This window comes from Vulpes vulpes, chromosome 13 (assembly GCF_048418805.1).
Source record: "Vulpes vulpes isolate BD-2025 chromosome 13, VulVul3, whole genome shotgun sequence".
Classification (NCBI taxonomy): domain Eukaryota; kingdom Metazoa; phylum Chordata; class Mammalia; order Carnivora; family Canidae; genus Vulpes; species Vulpes vulpes.
The window spans coordinates 151903551-151925537 of record NC_132792.1 but is presented as its reverse complement, the minus strand read 5'-3'; the positions used below and the strand labels follow the sequence as shown (position 1 = coordinate 151925537).

At 41.6% G+C, this 21987-nt stretch overlaps 2 protein-coding genes across 5 annotated transcripts in view; one reads left to right on the top strand and one right to left on the bottom strand.

Annotated features, from left to right (window-relative positions):
• HSD11B1 (hydroxysteroid 11-beta dehydrogenase 1) overlaps window positions 1-11831 on the top strand; it is a 64908-nt gene extending 53077 nt beyond the window's left edge. For all 4 annotated transcript variants that reach the window (XM_025982318.2, XM_072733359.1, XM_025982317.2 and 1 more), the window contains 2 exons: window positions 9447-9590; window positions 11274-11831. In XM_025982318.2, the coding sequence (XP_025838103.1) occupies window positions 9447-9590; window positions 11274-11494 (365 nt within the window). In that variant the 3' untranslated portion in view covers window positions 11495-11831. The remainder of the gene's footprint in view (window positions 1-9446; window positions 9591-11273) is intronic.
• LAMB3 (laminin subunit beta 3) overlaps window positions 1-21987 on the bottom strand; it is a 153575-nt gene that overhangs the window by 125050 nt on the left and 6538 nt on the right. The gene's annotated exons all lie outside the window — the stretch shown is intronic.

The following is a 21987-nucleotide window of genomic DNA, read 5'->3' as shown; positions in this document are numbered from 1 at the left end:
ACTTCAGTAATTAAAATGTCCAGTCACGAGTAATTTAACTAAAGCTTCTCCCCTGATCAAGCTCTAACCTGCTGTAGGAAACAGGGATAGGAAAGAGTTGGATTCAGCTTTTCCTCTCATTCCCTATCTCCTCCTCATTTACCAGGCTGCCTCGCCCCTCTTGTTTAAAAGAAAATAGGGGGCACAGGGAAGAAGGAGGTTCAGGAGAGGTAAGGTCCGACTAGGCTGGCCCCCTACCAGACGTACCACTGAACTGTGGCCACAGCAATTGTTCAAAGCTCATGCTCTCTGACCTCAGAGGATGACCAAACCTGACTCTTGCATTGAGTGTTTTTGTGGGGTCTTTAGGAAGCCCCCGCTGGAACACTGCTAGCTCTTCTTGTGATGTGGGCAGCAGATGCTTATGTTATTTATTTCCCTCAGGCCCTGGGGGTACAGTGGGAATACAAGGGGGTACACTCACCACTTGGGGCTGTCCTTTGGGACAAGATTGGGAATGACAATGGGGAAGAAGGGGTGCGCATTAGGACAAAGACCCATACCACCAACTCTGTAGTGGCCTTGCCCATAATAACCAGAACCTCTCAGGTTTAGTCAAACCCCATTCCTTGGTGCTCCTCAAGGCACCTCCTTGAGGTGCCCTTAGAGCTTCTATCACAAGGATAGACATGAGAAGGCTTACCCTTTCTCCTTGGAAGATCATTGAGACACTGTTCATTTCCGCTCCCTACCCAGTTCCCTTTGGCTTTTTCACCTTCTGGCCTTTAATTCCCTCAGGATGGTTGCAGGTTCATATGTTACAAACACGTTTTGGTTTGGGGTGTTTTGAGGGTTTTGCTTATCTGTGTTACCATGTGCTGTCCAGGCAGTCTGGAACCTCCCTTCCGAAGATGGAAGTCTTTGCCAGTTACTTTGCTCTCAGCCTTTGAACCTCAACTCAAACTAGAGCGGGAGAAGTCAATTTTTAACATGCTGTTACATATTATTTATTCCATCTTGGCCAGGGCCCCTTAACTCACAGAATCTTTCTAAATAAAAATTAAAAATCTGGGTTTTTGGAGGGGCCTTGTCCTTTTCAGCTTTCTGAAACTTCTCAATATATTTTACATAAAAGAATGATACAGAGGTTCCCTCACACAAGAGAATCAGCATTATATGGGAAAATGTTTAAGAACAGCTCTGTGAATAGAAAGTGGGCTTTCTACTGGTGCACTTCATGCACCAGGTTTGTTTTGCACCAGGTTTGTTTTGGAATAGTGAACACCTAGGAGAATTTTCTCCCTTCTCTTCTCTTTTTTCTACTTTTTGACATGTTTCAGCTTTTCTTTAGTGAGCCTAGACTGGTTCGCAAAATCCTTTATCTGCAACTCCAAAATCCAAAAAGCTATGGGCTGGGGCGTGGGGTGGGGGTTGGGAGCTCTAAATACTAAGGATTTTCTTTCCCCATAATTAATTCTCTATAGTTAATTTAACTTGAATTGAAGGAAGCTACTTAAAGCTCTTATCTCAGAGTAAACCTTCAAATATTTTAATGCAGAAATAATAAAATAATGTTTTTGCTTACAGCATGCCTCCCCAGACTCTACTGGGAGTGCTATATAATATACATTATAAGCCCCATACCACCTCCTAAAATCCAAAAATAATTCTAAATTCCTTTACACACCGGGCACTATGGGTTTTGGACAAGTGTTTATTACCCTATACTTTTGAAGAGGAGAAAATATAATGAACTGTGTTATTATTTTTCTTGCTCTAGTGGCTACTCATTATCACTAACTCATCCTCACCTCTAGTCTTTGTACAAGCTACTCCCATACTTCCCTGCCCTTCTGTGCCTTCTCTTATCAAAGTAGACTTCACAATCTACCTCCTGAAGGTGAAATCTGAAGTTTCCTCGTTAGTCCAATATCTTTCTTCACCTATATATTCATCTTGGGTTTGGGACACATTTTATCCAGGTCACACTAATTTGGGCTTTAAAGAGACACAATAACTCATAATTCAATGATTGCTCACCCAGTTCCTGTATAAAACTTCAGCGCCTTCCAAAGACCTCCCCTCTTTATTTCTTCTAGGAGTTCCTAGATCATGTTCAATGAACAAATGTTACAATGCATCTCTGGTTCCCACACCCACCCTCAAAGCCCACCATAAATATGGTTTATGGAAAAAGACCTTTCCTACGGAACCCTTCAACACAGACCCAGAACACAGACTAGAGGACTCTGGGGAGGGAGTAGACTAAAATCTTAAGTTCTCTCCATATTTGAGTTTGTTTTCTAAGATTTTATTATTTTTAAGTAATCTCTACTCCCAACATGGGGCGTGAATTTACAACCCCAAGATCAAGAGTTGCATGCTCTACCAACTGAGCCAGACAGGTGCCCCAACACTCCATATTTGAATTTGAGAATAACTGGTTTAAAGGTCTGCAGATCAATGCCAGATCACAAAATTTAAAAGATACAATTTATAATAAATGTCAATGACAGTTGCAGTGTACCTCATGTGTGGTTTTCATAATAAAGGTTAATGAGTTTTCAACAGTCTTTGTCCAATCTTGACCATTGTCTAGTAACTCAGTACTTTCTTCACCATTTAAAAATATTTTTAGAGGAGTCTGGGTGGCTCAGTTGGTTAAGTGTCTGCCTTCAGCTGAGGTCATGATCCCAGGGTCCTGAAATCAAGCCCCACATTGGGCTCCCTGCTCAGAGGGGCATCTGCTTCTCCCTCTTCCTCAGTCCCTCTCCCCACTTGTGCTCTATCAAATAAATATATAAAATCTTAAATATATATATATTATATATATATAGTTTTTTTTAACCATGCATCTTATCTGGTAACTTTTTCTGCCATATCCTACTGTTTCTCTACCTTTCTCCTCTCTTCCTCTTTGTCTTTCTCTCTTCTCTCACTCTCCTCTCTGGAAAGAAAACAACAACAACAAAAACATCACCAGCAACAAAATCTCTCCTTTCCTCCTAAGAAACAATTGGAGATCTTTTTTGTACTTTGAACATAACCTAAGGCATAATTAAAGACAGAGAGTGGGATACACTAAGCTCCCTTAGTGGGACAAAATCACTGTTACAGGACTTCAGACTATAGGTTCACATAGTCTCTTGCTTCTGCATCCCTGTTGCTATCTGGACAGACACACAAAATACCATAGTCAATATCTTTATTATCATCTAGAAGGGTATTGTGGGCTGACATGTCAACCCAGAACCTGTGAGTGTGACTTTTTATGAAAAATGTCTTTACAGATGTAATAAAGGTAAGGATCTCAAGATCAGATTATCTCAGGTTATACTGATGGCCTAAATCCACTGACAAGTATCCTAATAAGAAGAGTAACACACACACAAAATTGGAGAAGGCCATATGGAAATGGAGACAGAGATTGAAGTGATGAATCTATAAACCATGGAACATGTAAGATTAGCATCAGACATCAGAAGCTTGCAGAGACAAGGAAAGATTCCCCAGGGAACATGATTCCTGCTGATACCTTGGGTTTGTATTTGTAGTCTCCAGAACTATGAGAGAATAAATTTTTGTTGCCTAAAGCCACCAAGTTTGTGGTAATTTGTTATGGCATCTCTAGGAAACTAACACAAAGAACCTAGTAGTTGCTAGCCCTCTGGGTGCCCTTGTCTGCCATCTTAGAAGTGAAAATAACACTACTATTCCTAAATTTGGCCTAGGGCAACCCTCTTGGGTCTCCTCCCTCTCTGGGAACTCTGTACTATCGCTTTACTATCGCTCAATAAACTGCTTTGCTGCCCTCCAAAAAAATACATATATACATTTTGCCTATTTGAAGCTCAATTGTCACGTAGAGAGAATCTTCACCAACTCAGGGATGGCTGGATTTAACATCTGGCTTCTGAAAAATACTCAGATAAAGAACAGTGGCTTCTGACTGAGTGATGTATAGAATTGTTGAATCATCATTTTGGACACCTGGAATTAATCTAACACTGTATATTAGTTATGCTGGAATTTAAATTTAAAAAAATTAAAAGAACATGAGGAAATCTCACCTACTGCTTGAAATCCATGGCCACTAGAGTCAAATTTGAATCCTGATTTGACTCCTGGTTCTCCTACTCATAAACTATGTAACTTTAGGCAATTATCTAGCCTTGAGACTAGCACATGAGACCTAAATAAATGATAGCTCCTATTTAGCTCCAATTTTTGTGATTGTTTGTTTGCTTCACATGGCTGCTTCTCTGTTTGCTTATTCCTTTCCATGGCAGGAAATAGCTACCCCAGTCCCAACCCACACGACTTTTTAGTTCAAAATCCAACAGCAGCTAATTAGAATCTTTGCATCACTTATTTCAATATCTTTAGAGAGAGAGACCATGATGTATGTTCAAGCCATTGTGCATATTAGCTATCACTGGCTTGACCTTCTATGTCTGTGAAGGCAAGATCTTTTTGAAGGGTATGTATGTAGGAAGGCAGTGGTGAGCATTTCCAGAAGTCTTTTAAGTTTTATATATTCAAATCTCTTTATATATTCTTTCATAATGTATGCCTTTGATCTCATGCTTTAAAAAGTATCCCCTACCTTGAGATCATATATTGACCCTTTATTTGTTACTTTCCATGTATACTCTCTAAAATAATTTGAGTTTTTTTTATTAGAAGGGTACTTTTCTCTAAGGAGCCTGCTATTTGTCTTAACATAATCTTTTCAATAGTACATACTTTTCTCACCAATTTGAAACATGAATACCAATAACAATCACATTTACTAGATAATTTTTATGTGCCAGAGTTTGCGCTAAGTATATTACATGGATTATTTCAGTTTAGCAGTATTATTACCCACATATGACAGCTAAGAAATGGCATACTTGGGATTCACACTCAGGTCATCTAATTATAGAGCTCATACTTTTAACCACTATGCTACTCTTATAAATAATTTGGGTCTATTTTTAGCTCAAACAATAGGAAAGATTTTTGACATAACTGGAAGTCCAGATTTAGGGTTGACTTGGCTCGTGCTTGCTTTGGCATCACATATACTAAAATAGGGTTGACTTGACTTGAGTTCAGTGTCTCCATGATTCTCTTGGCTCTGTTGCCTTCCATGTGTGATTTCATCCCCAGGCTGATAGTGAAATAGCTGCAGTAATTCTACCCCCATATCCATTCACAAGAACGTTCAGTAGAAAAGAAACAAAATGGCTACTTTAAGAAACTCCCCCAGAAGAATAAAGAATTTTCTCAGACCCTCCAACAAAATTCTCCTCCAAGATGGGCCAAATACTCATTCCTGTGTCAATTATGGACTAGGAGATTAGATAAAATCAATTATACAAGCCCACCCCTAGAGTTAGAGATGGAATCAAATTTCCTTTGGAACATGGGCAGCATAAAAGTAAGAAGGACTATCAGTAAGGATTAGGTTCAGCTCTCTAATGCAGAAAACCTAAAATAGCAGTAGGTTAAATAAGTTGAAAAGTAAATCAAGTCTGGAGGTAGGCAGTCCTGGAGGTAGATCTAGGATAGAGGCTCCATGGTCACCCAGTTTCCCTCCTGTCTCAATGCTCTGCCATTCTCACCATGTGGCTTCTACTTCATGGTCCTAGATCATTCTGAAGCCACAGCCATCATATCCACCTTCAGGCACCAAGAAGGAGGAAGGAGTGGAAGGGAGAGACTGATTTCTTCTTTTAAGGACATATCCCAGAAATCACATGATACATTTCTGTTTACAACCCATTGGACAGCACTTAGTCATTTGGCAACATTGGCTGAAAAAAGCTGAGAAATGTGGACTTTATCCCAGATAATTATTTGCCCAGACACAAATCAGAGATTCCACTAATAAAGAAGAGCAAAAGATATAATGAGAGCATGCTAGCAGTCTCTACAACAGGTGGAAACATGAATTCAACTGGGGTTCAGTTACAAAAGAATAAAGGGGAACTAAATTCTGATTAGGCAACCAACAATGTGTCCTGAAGCCCCAGTGGAGTGTTTGGTCCAGTCCTAGACTAGTCAACAACCCAGTGGTATCAGATACTCTGGTTGGACATCCTGTGCCACACACCCATTCCTGGAACTTGACTGTAGAGTCATTCTTGCCAAAACTCATGATTGAGAATGGAGCTGGAGCGGCTCCCTAAAGAGATTTGTTTATATCTTTTTGAGAGTTAATATACTAGTAATTAAAGTTCAGATTGAAGATATTAATCTTTTGTCCACTATGTTCCAAATTGTTTTCTTGTTTTTCATTTACCTTTTACTGTTATAGTGATGTTATTATAGTTATTGCTTTCACTACAGAAGTTTTACATTTTATATTATCAAGTATTCTTTGCCTTTTCATATTTTTTTTTACTTTTCTGTTAGAATGATCCTTTATAATACGGATATGATAAATATTCACCTAGAGTATCTTCTTTCCTGATTGAATTATTTTTTATCAGTCAGAAGGTGCATTCTGCTGTACATATAACAAAAGTCCACTTACAATCACTTAACACTAAATAGGGCTTACTTTTTCTCGGGTAATAAGTTCAAAGTTTGTTTGGTGGACTTATTATATCTTAAAGAATCCAAGCTCATTCCACATTTACGTGCTATAATCCTTAATATGTAGGTTTTCCTCAAGTTCACAAATGATCACTGCAATTGTAGGCATCACATCTGAAGTACTTTTAGAATGAAAGAAGAAAGGCAAAATGTAAAAGCTGCATGCCACCTGAATCTACCTATTTCAGCAGGAAATCAGTATCTTTCCTGGAGACCCCATCTATAGGATTTCTCACTGGTTAGAACTGGATTACTTGGCCTCACAAAAAAGCAAGGGAATCTTGAGGAAATAAATATTTTTATCTCAACACACTTCTGCTCTGAGGAAAAAAATCTAATTCTATTATCAAAAAGGGGGAAATGGATATTGGGTAGACAACATGTGCCATATTTTCCATCTAGAATTTTGGGGATAGGGATCCCTGGGTGGCGCAGCGGTTTGGCGCCTGCCTTTGGCCCAGGGCGCGATCCTGGAGACCCGGGATCGAATCCCACGTCGGGCTCCCGGTGCATGGAGCCTGCTTCTCCCTCTGCCTGTGTCTCTGCCTCTCTCTCTATCTCTCTGTGACTATCATAAATAAATAAAAATTAAAAAAAAAATTTAGAATTTTGGGGATATATGACATAGAACAAGGAACTAACAATTTTTGCCACTGACTTAACCAACTTTCCCAGCATCTTTATTGATTAAGTCATTCTTTTTTCATTGATTTGGCAAGAAATTTCATTTAAGAATTTATAGAGTTTCTGTTGCACACTCTGCGGCAACACAATCAGGGTCCCGAGGGTAAGAGGATGAGGAAAATAAAAGTAAAGAGATGGGGACAGGAGGGACACAGTGGATGCTGTCCAAGCAGTGCCAGCTTTATTCAAGGTTCTACAACATTATATAGCATGAGCAAAACAAAGACAAAGAAGTATCTGTTTTTAGCATGTTTGTGAAACCCTCCAAGGTTCCCCTTTCTCAGCATGCAAGACAGACCCACTGGTGCCAGAAGACCTTGGTAAATAGATAAGCTTGTTGCTCCAGATGTACATACCTCAAAGGAATATTAGATATGGTTAACAGACCAGCAAGGACAACACAGACCCCTATTCAACTTTATGGCCAGGCCATAATACATTGTATCTAATGTGTTATGTGGGCGATCACTGCACAAGCCAGCTCTGAAAACCATTGCTCAAGCCCTTTCTCAAGCGTCAACCAACTATTCACCCTTTAGGCTCCTGAGCCTTTTGAGTGAATGAGGGACGCAAGTCCGGGCCTGGTTTGGTTCAGTTACTCCAGCTAGTCCGTGGTCGCCCACAAGTTTCCAGTTCCAATAAGGGCAGAGTGGTATCTAACAGATCAGCCTGCGTCAGATCAAACTTTGGACAAAATATGGAAAACAACCATTGAAAGCAATGGGGAGAAAAGGCAAAGGCTGACAAAAACTGGAGTCTTGTTGACACTTGAAAGGGGGAACTGACACTAGGTGAGTTTCCCAATTTTATAGCTTATGCCTAAAGGCAGGCCACAGTCAACACCATGCCATCTTACTACCTTGAAGAACCAGAAAGAAGAGTTCAGGGTTTCTGTAAGCAGCCAGAAAGTGGAGGGGGACACCCTGGAAAGGAACAAGCCACAGGGGAAGAATATCAAATTCTATATACAGACTCTTCCAAAATCTGTTTGTCCCCTAAATTACACCACTCATAGGCAGTGTAGATACCAAGAAGCCCAACTAAGATTAAATAATTCAACAGATATTTTAGCTGGAACCTTGCTGCAAGAGACACAGGGTTTCAGCCAAGTTAAATGCCCACATGAAAAAAAAATCAATATTCTTTGGAGGAATATGTCAGAATCCAGAGATTCTACAATGCATCATTCACAATATCAAGAATACTCTGCAAGGTTCTCTACATACAAGAATAGGAAATATGACTGATACTCAGAAGGAAAAGCAATCAATGGAGAACATTCCTTAAAATACGATATTTTAGAATTAGCAGACAAAAATCCTAAAGTAACTGTTATAACTCTTTGATCAGCAGAGTCTAAGGTCTCAAGCCATTTCTAATCCCTCCCTTTAGAAAGGGTATAATGAATAGGTTACCCTATTAAGCAGATGTCCACATGTCCTCCCAAAAACTGGCTGAGAATTAACCAGGGTGATGAAAGTAAGAAAAGCAGGGTTTTTTTCTTTTTGTTTTTTGTTTTAAGATTATTCATTCATTTATTTATTTGAGAGAGAGGGAGTGACAAAGAGAGAGCATGTGCAGGAGAGGGGGTAGAGGGAGAAGGAGAAGTAGACTCCCCACTAAGCAGGGAGCTCAATGTGGGGCTTGATCCCAGGACACCAAGATCATGGCCCAAGCTGAAGGTAGACGTTTAGCTGACTGAGCCACCCAGGCACCCCCTAGAAAGCAGTTTTAAGCAGAAAAAAAGGCAGGGATTTTCATTTCCCTTGTATAGAAAGAAAAATCAATAATAGGTTGCTATGTTGGCAGAGAGCTCTTGCCCAAACCTTCGGATCTCAGCATTCTTGGGTTCAGAGGTAGCAGAGTTAGCAGTTGTGGGATTACATGGCTCTTTTATGGTCATTTATTTACCACCCTTACTAAAATCTAACCAATCTCTCTTCAGAGAAGATTTTCCTGCAGCCCACCCCACCTCCCACCTCAATCTCTTCAAGGACAGTTTCTTTGATACCTTAATAATCACTTTTTCTTTCAGAAATTCAACACAGCATGATAATCTCACAGGAGTAAAGAGAAACTATGTCTCAAAGGGTAAAAGGACTCCAAAGGGGTTACAAATCTTACTACAGATAAAGCAAAGATCATCTCTGTAGAAGCTAAAATGGGTCATCTTCTTAACCCATTTCCTTATTATTTAGGGAAAATGTCTTCTCCACTTGTTGCACCCTATTCTGCAAGCAAGTTTGCTCTGGACGGATTTTTCTCCTCTGTCAGGATGGAACATTCAGTGACCAAGGTCAATGTGTCGATCACACTCTGTATCCTCGGCCTCATAAACACAGGTAAGGTGAAGAGAGTGAAATAAACAGCCTGCAGATGACTGCCTTCCTTACCATTGCGGGCAAAGAAGGTGCTGAACTCTTTGACTCATGTGTAAGGCACTAAAAACCAGCAAAAGCACAAGTCTCCATTTAACGAAGCACTTCTGTCACTAGTGGAGCCTCTGACCATTCTTTGACCCTTCTTTCCATTCTGACCATCAAGTGTGCTGAGTGACACCAGACTCATCACTTGACCCTATTCTTTACACTACATCCTCAGGAACACTCGATGGCCACTAGTTTCCTCTTTGAGGCTTATCAAGTACAAGTTTGTTATTCTTAATATCATCACCTGTAATAAGACATATTGATATCATGAACCTTTTTATTTTTCATGAATAATCTCTAAACCCAATATGGGGCTCAAACTTATAACCCCAAGATCAAGAATTGCATTGTTCTATTGACTGAGCCGGTCAGGCACCCCTCATAACCGTTTGACATCATGCACTGAGAAAGACAGTATCATTTTTGTGATATTCTTGCCAAAAAGGCATAATCTCAATCTAGTCAGCAGAGGGAAATGGACAGAGGCACCTGGCTAGCTCAGCCGGTAGAGCATGAGGCCCTTGATCTCAGGGTAGTAAGTTTGAGTCCCATGTTGGGTGTAGAAATTACTTAAAAATAAAAAAGAAATTTTTTAAAAAGAGAGAGAAATGGACAAACCCAAACTGACATTCTACAAAACAGTTGATTAATACTCTTCAAAACTGTCAAGCCCATGAAGGACAAGGAAAGAATGAAGAACTGTCACAGACTGGAGAGAAAATAAGAAGAAATTACTACTAAGTGTAATCCTGGCTAAGACCCTCAAACACAAAAAGGTTGTTAGTGAACAAAATAAGGTCTGTGTTTTAGTTAGTAAATTTGTCCCAAATATATTGTACACTGACAATTGTACAGTGCTTATATGTGACGTTATAATTAGGGGAAGCAGAGTAAAGGCTACAAGGGAATATTCTGCACAAGTTTTACAACTTTTTCTGTACTTTTTTTCTGGACTTTTCTGTAAGTCCAAATGCAAGTTTATCTAGAATAGGTACAATGAGAAAACTTTATTTAAAGAGTAATTGAGTCAATTGAGTGGTTGTTATTGAACAAGAGAGAAAGAAAGACACATAATGAAACAAGGATAGAAAAAGAAAAAGAAGCTGTGCAAAAAGGACATGGAAATTTGGAAGAAATAAGTAACTTTCCTTCCAAATGAAAGTGGTTTGTGTTGACAGAAAGCAAAGGCCTGGATTCTTGTCCATATCCTCCTTTTACAAGCTAGTAAATCATTATCATACAGCACTTGGCTTTACCCACTGATACTTTCCATTAGCTTCTATCCTCATTCTGCTCCCCCATATTACTCTCTCATCCCATCCAAAACGCACAAGAGAAAAGCATGATTTAAATCTCTCCATCACCTTTAACTGCCCCCCAAATCTTCATCCAGGAAGACAGGGCCCACATTAACTCTAAGCCTCTCTTTGCAGAGTGGGCCCTAAATGTACCCAGTCTTCTGAGATGGCCCGTAGGTCTTGTAGAGCAAACCCAGGCAAACAGCCCCTAACAGCTAAGCTGTTGCTGTCTACAGACCCTCCATCTTGTAGACTCTACTGGTCTTGGATAACCACACTCTTCTCTCATGTTCTACAGACACAGCCATGAAGGCCGTTTCTGGGATACTCAGCACAGTAGGAGCATCTTCAAAGGAAGAATGTGCCCTGGAGATCATCAAAGGGGGAGCTCTGCGCCAAGAGGAAGTGTACTATGACAACTCAGTCTGGACAGCTTTCCTACTGGGAAATCCAGGGAGGAAGATCCTGGAATACTTGTCATTAAGAAATTATAAACTGGACAAATTTATAAACAACTAAGCACTTCCTTAGGATGCGGCATGGGAAGGGACTGTTCATCCTGATATTACCTGAGCTCCATCCATGAAGGCATCTCCCCGGAGAGACAAATGAGTGTCCCCAGAGAGTTGGAAGTCACACATCACATCTCACAATTTGAAGGAGTTCCTCTAACACTTGCACAGTGGAAATGTAATTATAATGAATGTCATGAACCACTGCAACCTGTGGTCATGAAAATGATAGTAACCAGAGGTACGATTAAAAAGTAGTTCTATCAAATTTACCTCATATATAATATTATGATTAATACAATATTAATTATAATAAAGGTCATATCAACTTTATAAATTCATAATTAGTAGCTCTAAGTTCAGTTCATTCAGTATGGTTCCTTTAAAACCATGATCTATACAAGTGAAAATTTTCAGTGTTCATTTCGTATTTTGTGGTCGGAAACTTTTCTGTTCTTGAGTTAAAGAAATCACCCTACTCTTCATTTAGTGGACATCATGTCCATACCATATTATATATTTCAGATACTCTTTATATTATTTTACATTGCTTCTCTGGGAAGGAGAACACCTGGGCAAACCCATGGATGTGGAAATCCCTGGTAACTGGAGCCAGAGAACCTACACATGTTTATTGAGCTCAGGCTGCATCAAGCATCTATACTTTACATGTGAGCTCTCAACGGTATATTAGAAGTCTGGAGAGAAGGAGATGGAGCTTAATCCTGCCACTTACACATTTAGTCATTTATTCATTCAACAAACATTTATCAAGCACGTGTCAGGCATCACCTGACTACAACCAAACAGGAAACAGAAATCAACTATATTAACAAATGAGCAAAGCCCTATATTGGTTAGCTCCTGAACAGGTCAGAGAGGGCAAATTAGATCATTTTAGTAGACTTTATTTAAAAAGGGGATTATTTATTCAAAGTGTGGACAAGGTTATTGGGCAATCACAAGGTATAAGGTAGTATCTCGAGGCTAGTCCCACCTCAGGGACAAAAAGAATGGTTATGAGAACCCAGAGATAGAAACTATTTGGAAAGCATCACAGAACAGGAGCTATGACATTCAGTTATGGGATGCCACTAGCCCACCTAGGACCATGTAGGAGGGATCTTGGGGAATAAACACCCCAGCCTCACTCTCCTCCCTCCCTTCAATTTCTTGCTAATATTTTCTATTATCTAAACAGAGGGACAAGGGAGCAGATTCATATAAACCACACAGGTCAGCTTCCTCATGGACAGCATGGTAGGAAAGAATGGAGAGTGTTCTGGGGGCACAGATGGGATATATCCAGCATGAACTCAACATCCCAAAATGTAGAGCTTCCATGGGAAGAGATACTAGGACACAAGACATGGGCTTGGAAACACAAGGGAAATTTCCTTTTCCCATCTCTTACTCTAAACGTCCAGGCAGCAGAACAGACTGGAATCCATTAAGCCTGCCAGCCACATGGACAAGGAGCTAGATCTGAGGGTGAGTATAGCTGGGTTTTTCTTAGAAAGAGATTCTCTCCAGACTATGCACAGTGCTAGGGAGCAAGAAAGACCTGGCTGCACCTAGGAGCAAGTAAATAGACCCAAGGGGTGCGTGGGTGGCTCAGTCAGTTAAGTGTCTGCCTTCAGCCCAGGTCATGATCCCGGGGTCCTGGGATAGAGCCCCATGTTGGGCTCCCTTCTCAGTGGGGAGCCTGCTTCTCCCTCTCCCCTGCTCATGCTTTCTCTTGCTCTCTCTCTCTCTCTCTCAAATAAATAAAATCTTGAAAGAAAGAAGGAAAGAAAGAAGAAAGGAAAGAAAGAAAGAAAGAAAAGAAGAAAAGAAAAGAAAAAAGAAAGAAAAAAGAAAAGAAAAGAAGAAGAAAAGAAAAGAAAAGAAAAGAAAAGAAAAGAAAAAAAAAAAAAAGAAAAGAAAAGAAAGAAAATAGACCCAAAAAGTGAAGTCAGATTTCGGACTATATGGCATAACACACATGCATTGCTAGTGCTGGATCAGAGATCATGAAGTGTCTGGATGTAGGTGATAACTGCTGTGCCAGTCCCGTGTTCTGCACACGACACAGATGGGGCAAGAAGCCAGGCTTGCAACAGGATGAGGGCAGGAGGCTGATCAGGAGAAAAGGAGGTAACTGCTGAGACAGGAGCAGGACTAAATGACAAATTTACAGCCAGAGTCAGCTTCCAATTAGTTTTGCTTTCAACCTGAACTTTTAGGGTTCTCTTTAGACTTACAGACACATTAAGACTTCAGCCTATGTTTAGTATAAATCAGCTGCTCCCTGATTCTGTTCACCTATGGGGAAAGCAAGAGAAGGTGTGTAACAATATTTAGGTAACGAATAAACTAAACCTTTGGTCTTTACAAGGGTGTGTTGGTAAATGTTTAACAACTGGCTGACCAGAAAGAGAGAGAGAGAGAGAGAGAGAGAGAGAAAAGCCCTAATTTGTAATATTTGCCTGCTTCCTCGATGTAAATGCTCTCACTGTGGTCGATTTCAAGCCACCAGGTTACATCACTGAATGCGTAATAGAAGAGAAACGCACCATCAGCTCTTTCAAACCTGTACAGCCTGCTCCAGCACACCAGCCTGACTTTCCAATTCCACATTCTTGACAGAATTAGTTATTCTTAAAGGCCCAGATCAAATGCTTCTCTCCTCCAAGGACTTGAAAGTAACAGGCAGCTTCTTTCTACCATTGCTGGGCAAGCTAGGGGAACAAGGGCTCCCAAAGACAGAGGATGCCCACATTCTGGATTCTCAGGGTGTCAGCATTTTGCATGACGTCCATGGCCTTACCTGTGTGCAAGTCCTAAAATCGACCTTTGTGTTCACTAGCAGTGCATTCCCCTGGGAGTAGCAGAAAAACCCACTGACAGTGGCTCAATCAAGTAGAAATTACTTCTCCTCCCATAACAAAAAGTCTGGGAGGAGCAGACCAGGTGTTAGGAAACCAGGTTAACTTCTGTCTTTCCACTCAACCAACCATCCTCCTCCTCATCACCGTGGAGTACAAGATAGCTGGTCTACCTCAGCATCATGCTGTGTTTCAGGAAAGGAAAAGAGGAACGTGAAGGGCAAAGCATGCACAGCAGCTGAATCTGCCCCCTGATATAGAACAAACTGGGAAGCCCCATCCAGGACTTCAACTCCCATCCTGTCGTGTGACCATCCATCCCTTCAGGAGAGGTTGAGAAATGGAGCTTTCAGCTGAGCACATTGTCACACCCTCCACGAAATTGGGGCTCTGTTAGGCAAGCAGAAGTGTTTGTCACAAGTGTAAATCATGACAAATACAAAGAAATACACAGAGCGGAAGGACACCATTGTGTCCTGACCATGATGACAGGACCCAGTCCCACTGACCATCTGTAAGGCCTAATTTAGTCCCAGCTACCCCCATGCTGAAGAACGTCCTAGGCTCCTGCCTCTCCAAACTTCACTTTGAGAAACTAAGAGAGGGAATCTCTTCAGTAAATCCCTCTCTTCAGTAAAAAGTGTCATGGAAGACCCTGGACAAGAGGTAGCAGGGAGCCCTGAGGTGACCTCAGAGGCAATGACTCACATTGGCACAGGGGAATCATCCCATCTGCTGTTCCTGGAGAGTTCTCTCTCAGGGACAGTTAATTCCCACCTCGCCACCACATCTGTTCATCCAGGCTGGGCCTTTCTCCATGGCTGGACCGCTCTAGGCCAGTGTTGCAAACCCACCCCCAGAGTCCATGGCAAGCTTCAAAAATTTCCCCAGAGTAGTAGCTGCCAAAGCTTTTGATCACATACTTCATTATTAAAAAATGATTAGGCGTAGAGATTTCTAACAGATACACAGTTAGTAGTATTTACTAACATGAAGCGTATACAAAAATAAACATCATGAAAAGACAAGATTAAAAATAAATAGAAATTGTACTGTCTTCTCCCCACATCCAGTCACTCCTCTGACATGCTGGAGACCATGGCTCTAAAGCCACGTTAGAGAAAGAGGTCAGTGTATGTTATGCTTCTAGCCAGCCATAGGTTAGAGCATCAGCAAGCACCCGTGGTTCAGGGTCAGCCCCCATTCACCTTTCAGGGGGCCACATGTAGGATAGAATCCATCCTCCCCACCTCCACACCACCCCCCCTCACGCCCCCCCCCCCCCACAATGCCAGCTGTCCGAAGAATTTGCCAAGGACCCACATTCTTCTTCATTAGTGCCCAGCCTAGAGCACTGGGGAACATATGCTAATCAAGTCCCGGAAGTATCCCTTAATTTCTCCAGAGAAGTATGCAAACCAAACTAATTTGCAGTATCAAGGGAGCAGAAAAACACATTGCCCGCCTTGATGCGGTGCTCATCCTGTCTCACAATGACTCCAGCAACTCCGCTTCCCTGTCAACATCTCAGCACTCTTAGATCCTGCACCACAGGGTCACCAGTTCATGGACAATGCTCAGGAAAATCAAGATACCCCTTCCATGCTCCCCCCTAGGCAATTCTTAATCTAACTTCTCTAGCTGTTAGAAGTTCTCTAGTTAGACTTAGAACATGTCTAAATTCTCCAGTTTTTAAGGAGGAGGTAGAGGGGAACCAGGGACAGGGACAGAGCCAATGAGAAAAGAAAGAATTTTCAAAAAGGTAAAGCAGGACTTAGGATGCTAATGCCTACAGGCAAATTAAAAAAAAAAAAAAAGCCAGGAGAAGCAGATTTAGGTCCATACAGATCCAGAACACATAGGGTGAGGAGGACAAGAACCTAGAGCAAAAGGTAAAGCCACAGGATGGGGCAGCCCAGGTGGCTCAGCGGTTTAGCGCCGCCTTCTGCCCAGGGCCTGATCCTGGAGACCTGGGATCCAGTCCCATGTCAGGCTCCCTGCATGGAGCCTGCTTCTCCCTCTGCCTGTGTCTCTGCCTCTCTCTCTCTCTCTGTGTCATAAATAAATAAATAAATAAATAAATAAATAAATAAATAAAACCACAGGATGATGGGGGAACACAGGGCTCGCTGAGGACCAGGCACCAGCCAGGGCAGCACATGCACAAGTCCCTGAAACAGGCAGAGGGATCTTCCTCTATGGACTCAACTGCCTCGAGGCAATCTTAGCCCAACCCCCAGGAGCCTGTAAGTCTACTTTAACATATAAAAATTCCTTTAGAAATTTCCTTTATCTCTAAACCCCCAAGATACCTGCTGGCAATCATCCCCCAGCATACGGCCCACGGATACACATCTGAAGAGTCTCATGACTCAGGGTTTATTAGACGGTAATAAGTGACCTTTTCCCAACAATAGCTAAGCCCCTCAAGGTCCTGAAAACCTTGCTTCCAAAACTCCCCAGACCCCTCCCAACTCCCAGGTATCCAATCAGCCACCCTCAGAGGCCCGGGGCAGTAGCTCTTGGTGCCCACGGGTCCTAATCCTGCGCTTTACTAAAACCACCATTTTGCACCAAAGACGGCTCAAGAATTCTTTCTTGGTGGTGGGCTCCGGACCTCACTTATATTCCAACACTTCATCAAGGAATGGGTGGCTAGGAAATGAGTTCTTAAAGAAAAAAAAGGGGGGTGGGCAGCCCTGGTGGCTCAGCGGTTTAGCACCTGCCTTCAGCCCAGGGCCTGATGCTAGAGACCTGGGATCGAGTCCCACCTTGGGCTCCCTGCATGGGGCCTGCTTCTCCCTCTGCCTGTGTCTCTCCCTCTCTGTGTCTCTATGAATTAATTAATTAATTAATTAATTAATCTTTTAAAAAATTAAAAAATTTAAAAAAAAAAGAGAAAGAAAGAAAAGTGCCAGATGAACAAACTGCTTGAGTTGGGGAGGCTTTGGAGATAGGAGTCTCTGGGGGGACAATAAAAGTGCAGGGTGCACAGGCCGTCGCAGGGCCAGGAGCCCGAGGGTTTCCGCAGCCCCCCAACCAGTAACCGGTGACCTGGAGCCCGTGGTTTCTTCCTGCCGGTTCGCATCCTCACCCCGGAGAATCAGGCTTAGGGCACAGGTCCCTAGCCGCCAGCCTAGGCCCTAAACCACTGGCTTTTAGCTAGATCTGTTCAATAGCGACAGCTAGTGGTCACCCTTAAAAGCAGGGTGCTTGTGAGCCTCCGAGGGAAAGAAAGGTCAATGTGAAGCGGGTAGACCAAGGCAGATTCTAGGCGGTCACTGCAGGCGAGCATGTTTGCAGAGCCAAATGGTATAAAGAAAACCCAACTTCTTAAAATGATGTCCAAGGGCCTTGGTTACCTCCATCGCCACGTCTCAGGCCACCTGTCCTGCCTTTGACTCCCCAAGGACCAGCCATTCCTCTGAGCCATTCCTCAGAGGACCATGGCTGGTCCTCTGAAGGCAGCCTTCTATTTCCACCAGGCCTTTGCCCATGCTATCTCCTCTGCCCGGACTGCTCTTCACTCTCCCTATTGTCTGCTTAGCTCCTACCTGTCCTTCAAGACTCAGCTCTGCCCTGACCTCCTCGGGGACAAGTGTCTTCCTTCCACCCAGGCCTATCCACAGTGCTGGGATGGGTGCTCTCCCACCACTCACCCATGCCTCTATAATTTTCTGTATCTGTCAATCACTTTAGCTCATTATACTTTAAATCTACCTTTAAAATGGTCTTTTGTAACTACTTGAAGGTATTTATTTTCTTTTTACTCATTGTTGCATCCCTGATACTCAACACAGATCTTGGTATGAATAAGGTATGTGATTAATGTTTGAGAAATAAAGGACTCCTAGGCCCTAATACTGGGAAAGGGTTAACAGGTGGACAAAACAACTTTTCATTTCGAGGAAGAGGTGTAGCTGGATCTAAAAGTCATTTCATCAGATTCCTGCCCATTATTCTTTTCCCCGCACCACCCTGTCTTTGCCTGTGTACAAACAAGCAATAGCACCTTAGTCGTTGGGAGAGTCCCTCACCTCTCAGCGGTTCTCAGGACCTTGCCATCTCCAGCCGTGACCCACATCCTAGCTCTGTTCCTTCCTGCCCACTTCCTGCAGAACTTCCTCATCAGAACTAAACTGCTTCCTCTTGAAACTGCTCCAGCATACCCACTCCTGGATTTTATCCTAACAGGAAGTATTTCAAAAGACAAAAAAACAAAAAACAAAAAAAAAACCACATAATTGCCTGCCTGAAGATGCTCATTTGCAGTATTATTTGTAAAAGTTAAAAATTAGAAATGACAGGGGTGCCTGGGTGGCTCAGTCAGTTGGGCATCTGCCTTTGGCTCCAGTCTTGGTCCCAAGATCCTGGGATCAAGTCCCTTGTCGGGCTCCCTACTCAGCAAGGAGTCTGCTTCTCCCTCTCCCTCTGCCTGCCACTCCCCCTACTTGTGCTCCACTTCTCTCTGTGTGTCAAATAAATAAGTAAATAAAATCTGTTTAAAAAAATTAGAAATGAGGGACACCTGGGTGGCTCAGCAGTTGAGCATCTTCCTTCAGCTCAGGGCATGATCCTGGAGTCCTGGGATCGAGTCCCACATCAGACTCTCTGCATGGAGCCTGCTTCTCCCTCTCCCTATGTCTCTGCTTCTCTCTCAGTGTGTCTCTCATGAATAAATAAAATTTAAAAAAAATTAGAAATGACTAAAATCTCCATATAATTAAAAATAAATCCATCCCTATAATCTCCATAATCTCCATATGAATCAACTAATTAATTACATCATGCAGAATCTAAGAATAAACTCCCTACAATGGGGGACGATTTGTTTTTTTACTCCACTTTATTAACAAACATAGGACTTACTATGTTCAGGCACTATTCTATTGCATGAATATAAACTCATTGAATCCTCAAGACAGCCCTATGAGGTAGGTGCTATTGTGTTCCCATTTATTGCAGAACACATTTTCTTTGGTCTGATATAAAATAAAATGGCCTACAAGACATTTATTTGAAGGACCGCTGTGAAGCACATCAAATGTTTTTTCTCCATATGCAATTGTGTGATATGTATACATTTGTAAAAGAACATTGTCAGTTGACTTGAGTTGGGTGAGTTTAAAAACTTACATATTTGGGATGCCCGTGTGACTCAGCGTTTGAGCCTCTGCCTTCCGCTCAAGGTGTGATCCTGGGATCAGGACTCATCCTGCATCAGGCTCCCTGCAGGGAGCCTGCTTCTCCTTCTGCCTGTGTCTTTGTCTCTCTCTCTCTCTCTCTCTCTTTCTCTCTCTCTCTCTCTCTCTTTCTCTCATTCTGTGTCTCTCATGAATAAATAAATCTTTTTAAAAAAACTTACAGGGATCCCTGGGTGGCACAGCGGTTTAGCGCCTGCCTTTGGCCCAGGGCGCGATCCTGGAGACCCGGGATCGAATCCCACGTCAGGCTCCCGGTGCATGGAGCCTGCTTCTCCCTCTGCCTGTGTCTCTGCCTCTCTCTCTCTCCCTCTGTGTGACTATCATAAATAAATAAATAAAAATTTAAAAATAAATAAATAAATAAATAAACTTACATATTTTAACTTTTCCCATCATTCCATGGATGGAGAAGTTCCTTATGTTGATTAATTTTTCAAAGTGATGATTTTAAATGGGTTTTTTTTAGCCTCTGGATATACTTATGAAATGGTATCAGATAAAACACACTGTTGCAGCCGAACTACTTCATTTCCATACAACTGCAGGTCTGAGCGAGAGTCTGTTTCGTCATAACCACTGATAAGTCACAAGGGCAGATGCTCCAAATTGCAGATGTTACTATGACAGTAGTGACAACTAGAGTTTATTGAGCGCATCCTAAATGTTATACTAAACTAATCACATCAAGTAGGTATGATCATCATTGCCATTTTACAGAGGAGGAACCAGAGATGCAAAGACGTTAATCTACTAAGCCTTTACTAAGCCGAAACAGGAAGCAAATGGTAAACCCAGGCTACCAATCCAGGCAGCCCTACTTCTGAGAGGTCCTGCTGATCTTCCGCCCCAGGCTGCTACTCGGGCAGTATGCTTCCCAGTGAGCAACGGGCCCTAAAAAGCAGGTGCCAGATGTGATATACAAAGTAATCTTGTTATAAGGTCGAAAGTTATCACAGCTCTAAATTAATGATTGCAATTACAGAAAATTACGATAACTCAGGCTCATTTTTCTATGGCTATTAAATTGTATTTACCAGGGGTTAATAATTATCCTGAGCAATGTCAGCCTGACATGGCTACTGTTCAATAAAAAGGAAATTATTAAACAGATTGTGGTACTTTAACATTATGGAATATATGATGACACTAAAAGGTAAAAATGCCAAAAAAAAAAAAGTAAAACTGAAAAAACAAAAAGATAGTATCAAGTGGAAAAACAAACGCATAATTATAGGTTCATTACACTTAAAATACGTTTTTTAAAAAGGTGTATATATAGACAAAAACTAGGAGGGAATGTGAAAAAGATGAAATTTGCATTTGGGGAGTAAGATTAAGGTGTTTGTTTTCTACTTTGAAAGTAATTTAAAAATTTTTTTAAAAAGCTATAAAAGGGGCACCTGGGTGGCTCAGTCGGTTAAGCATCCTTGACTTTTGATCTCAGCTCAAGTCTTGATCTCAGGAGTTCAAGCTCCATGTCAGGCTCCCTGCTGAGTGTGGAACCTACTTTAAAAAAATAAATAAATAAAAATAAAAAATAAAAGTTATTCTAATGCTATTATATTAGAATTTTTACAAACTGAAAAAAAGAAAATCTGAATGTCTTTTGACCCATCTCTCTATCAATTTGCCTTATTAGTCTTCAAAGAGTGCTCCTAAAATGCTCTCTGCACAGCAGGCTGACAGCAATCTGTCAGTGCTTTGGTGAGATCAGTTTTGGTTCAATATTACTACATCAATTTAAATATTCTCTGTTGTGAACAATAGATTGTTCTGAATATAAAATAGATCAGAAAGGAAGGGTGTCTGGCTGGCTCAGTCGGCAGAGTGTGCGACTCTTGACCTCAGCGTCATGAGTTTGAGCCCCATGCTGGGTGTAGAGTTTATGTAAAAAAAAAATTTAAAAAGGTAAGAAAGGTAAGTATAGAAATATGAAAAACATATAGAAAAGGCTCTGGAAGATATTTCAGTGTGGAATGTGAGGACATCTGTGAAATAACTTGGGACAGTTTAACCAAGGCTGTGGTAAGGAATGACAGTTTAAACCAGGAAGGAAAATTGCCAGTTTCAGAAAGAAGATAACACTATTAAATGAGCTAATTTTACTAGGGAGCAAATATCTCCAGAATTAGAGTGTTAGTGAGTACAGTTAGTGTTGTTTAGGCTCTCAGAATTCTTGGCTGAAGGCAAAAGCAATCATTTTACCTTTCACTAGATCATTGGTGTGGTATCCCATTGAGTATGTTGCCCTAAAAGGGATTTTGATCTTCATACACATTTCTTTCTGATTCTTTTTAAAAGATTTTATTTATTTGAAAGAGAGAGAGACAAAATGCATGAGAGAGAGCACATAACCAGGGTAGAGGAGGCAGAGGGAGAGGGAGAAGCAGACTCCCTACTCAGCAGGGAGCCTGATGTGGGGCTCGATT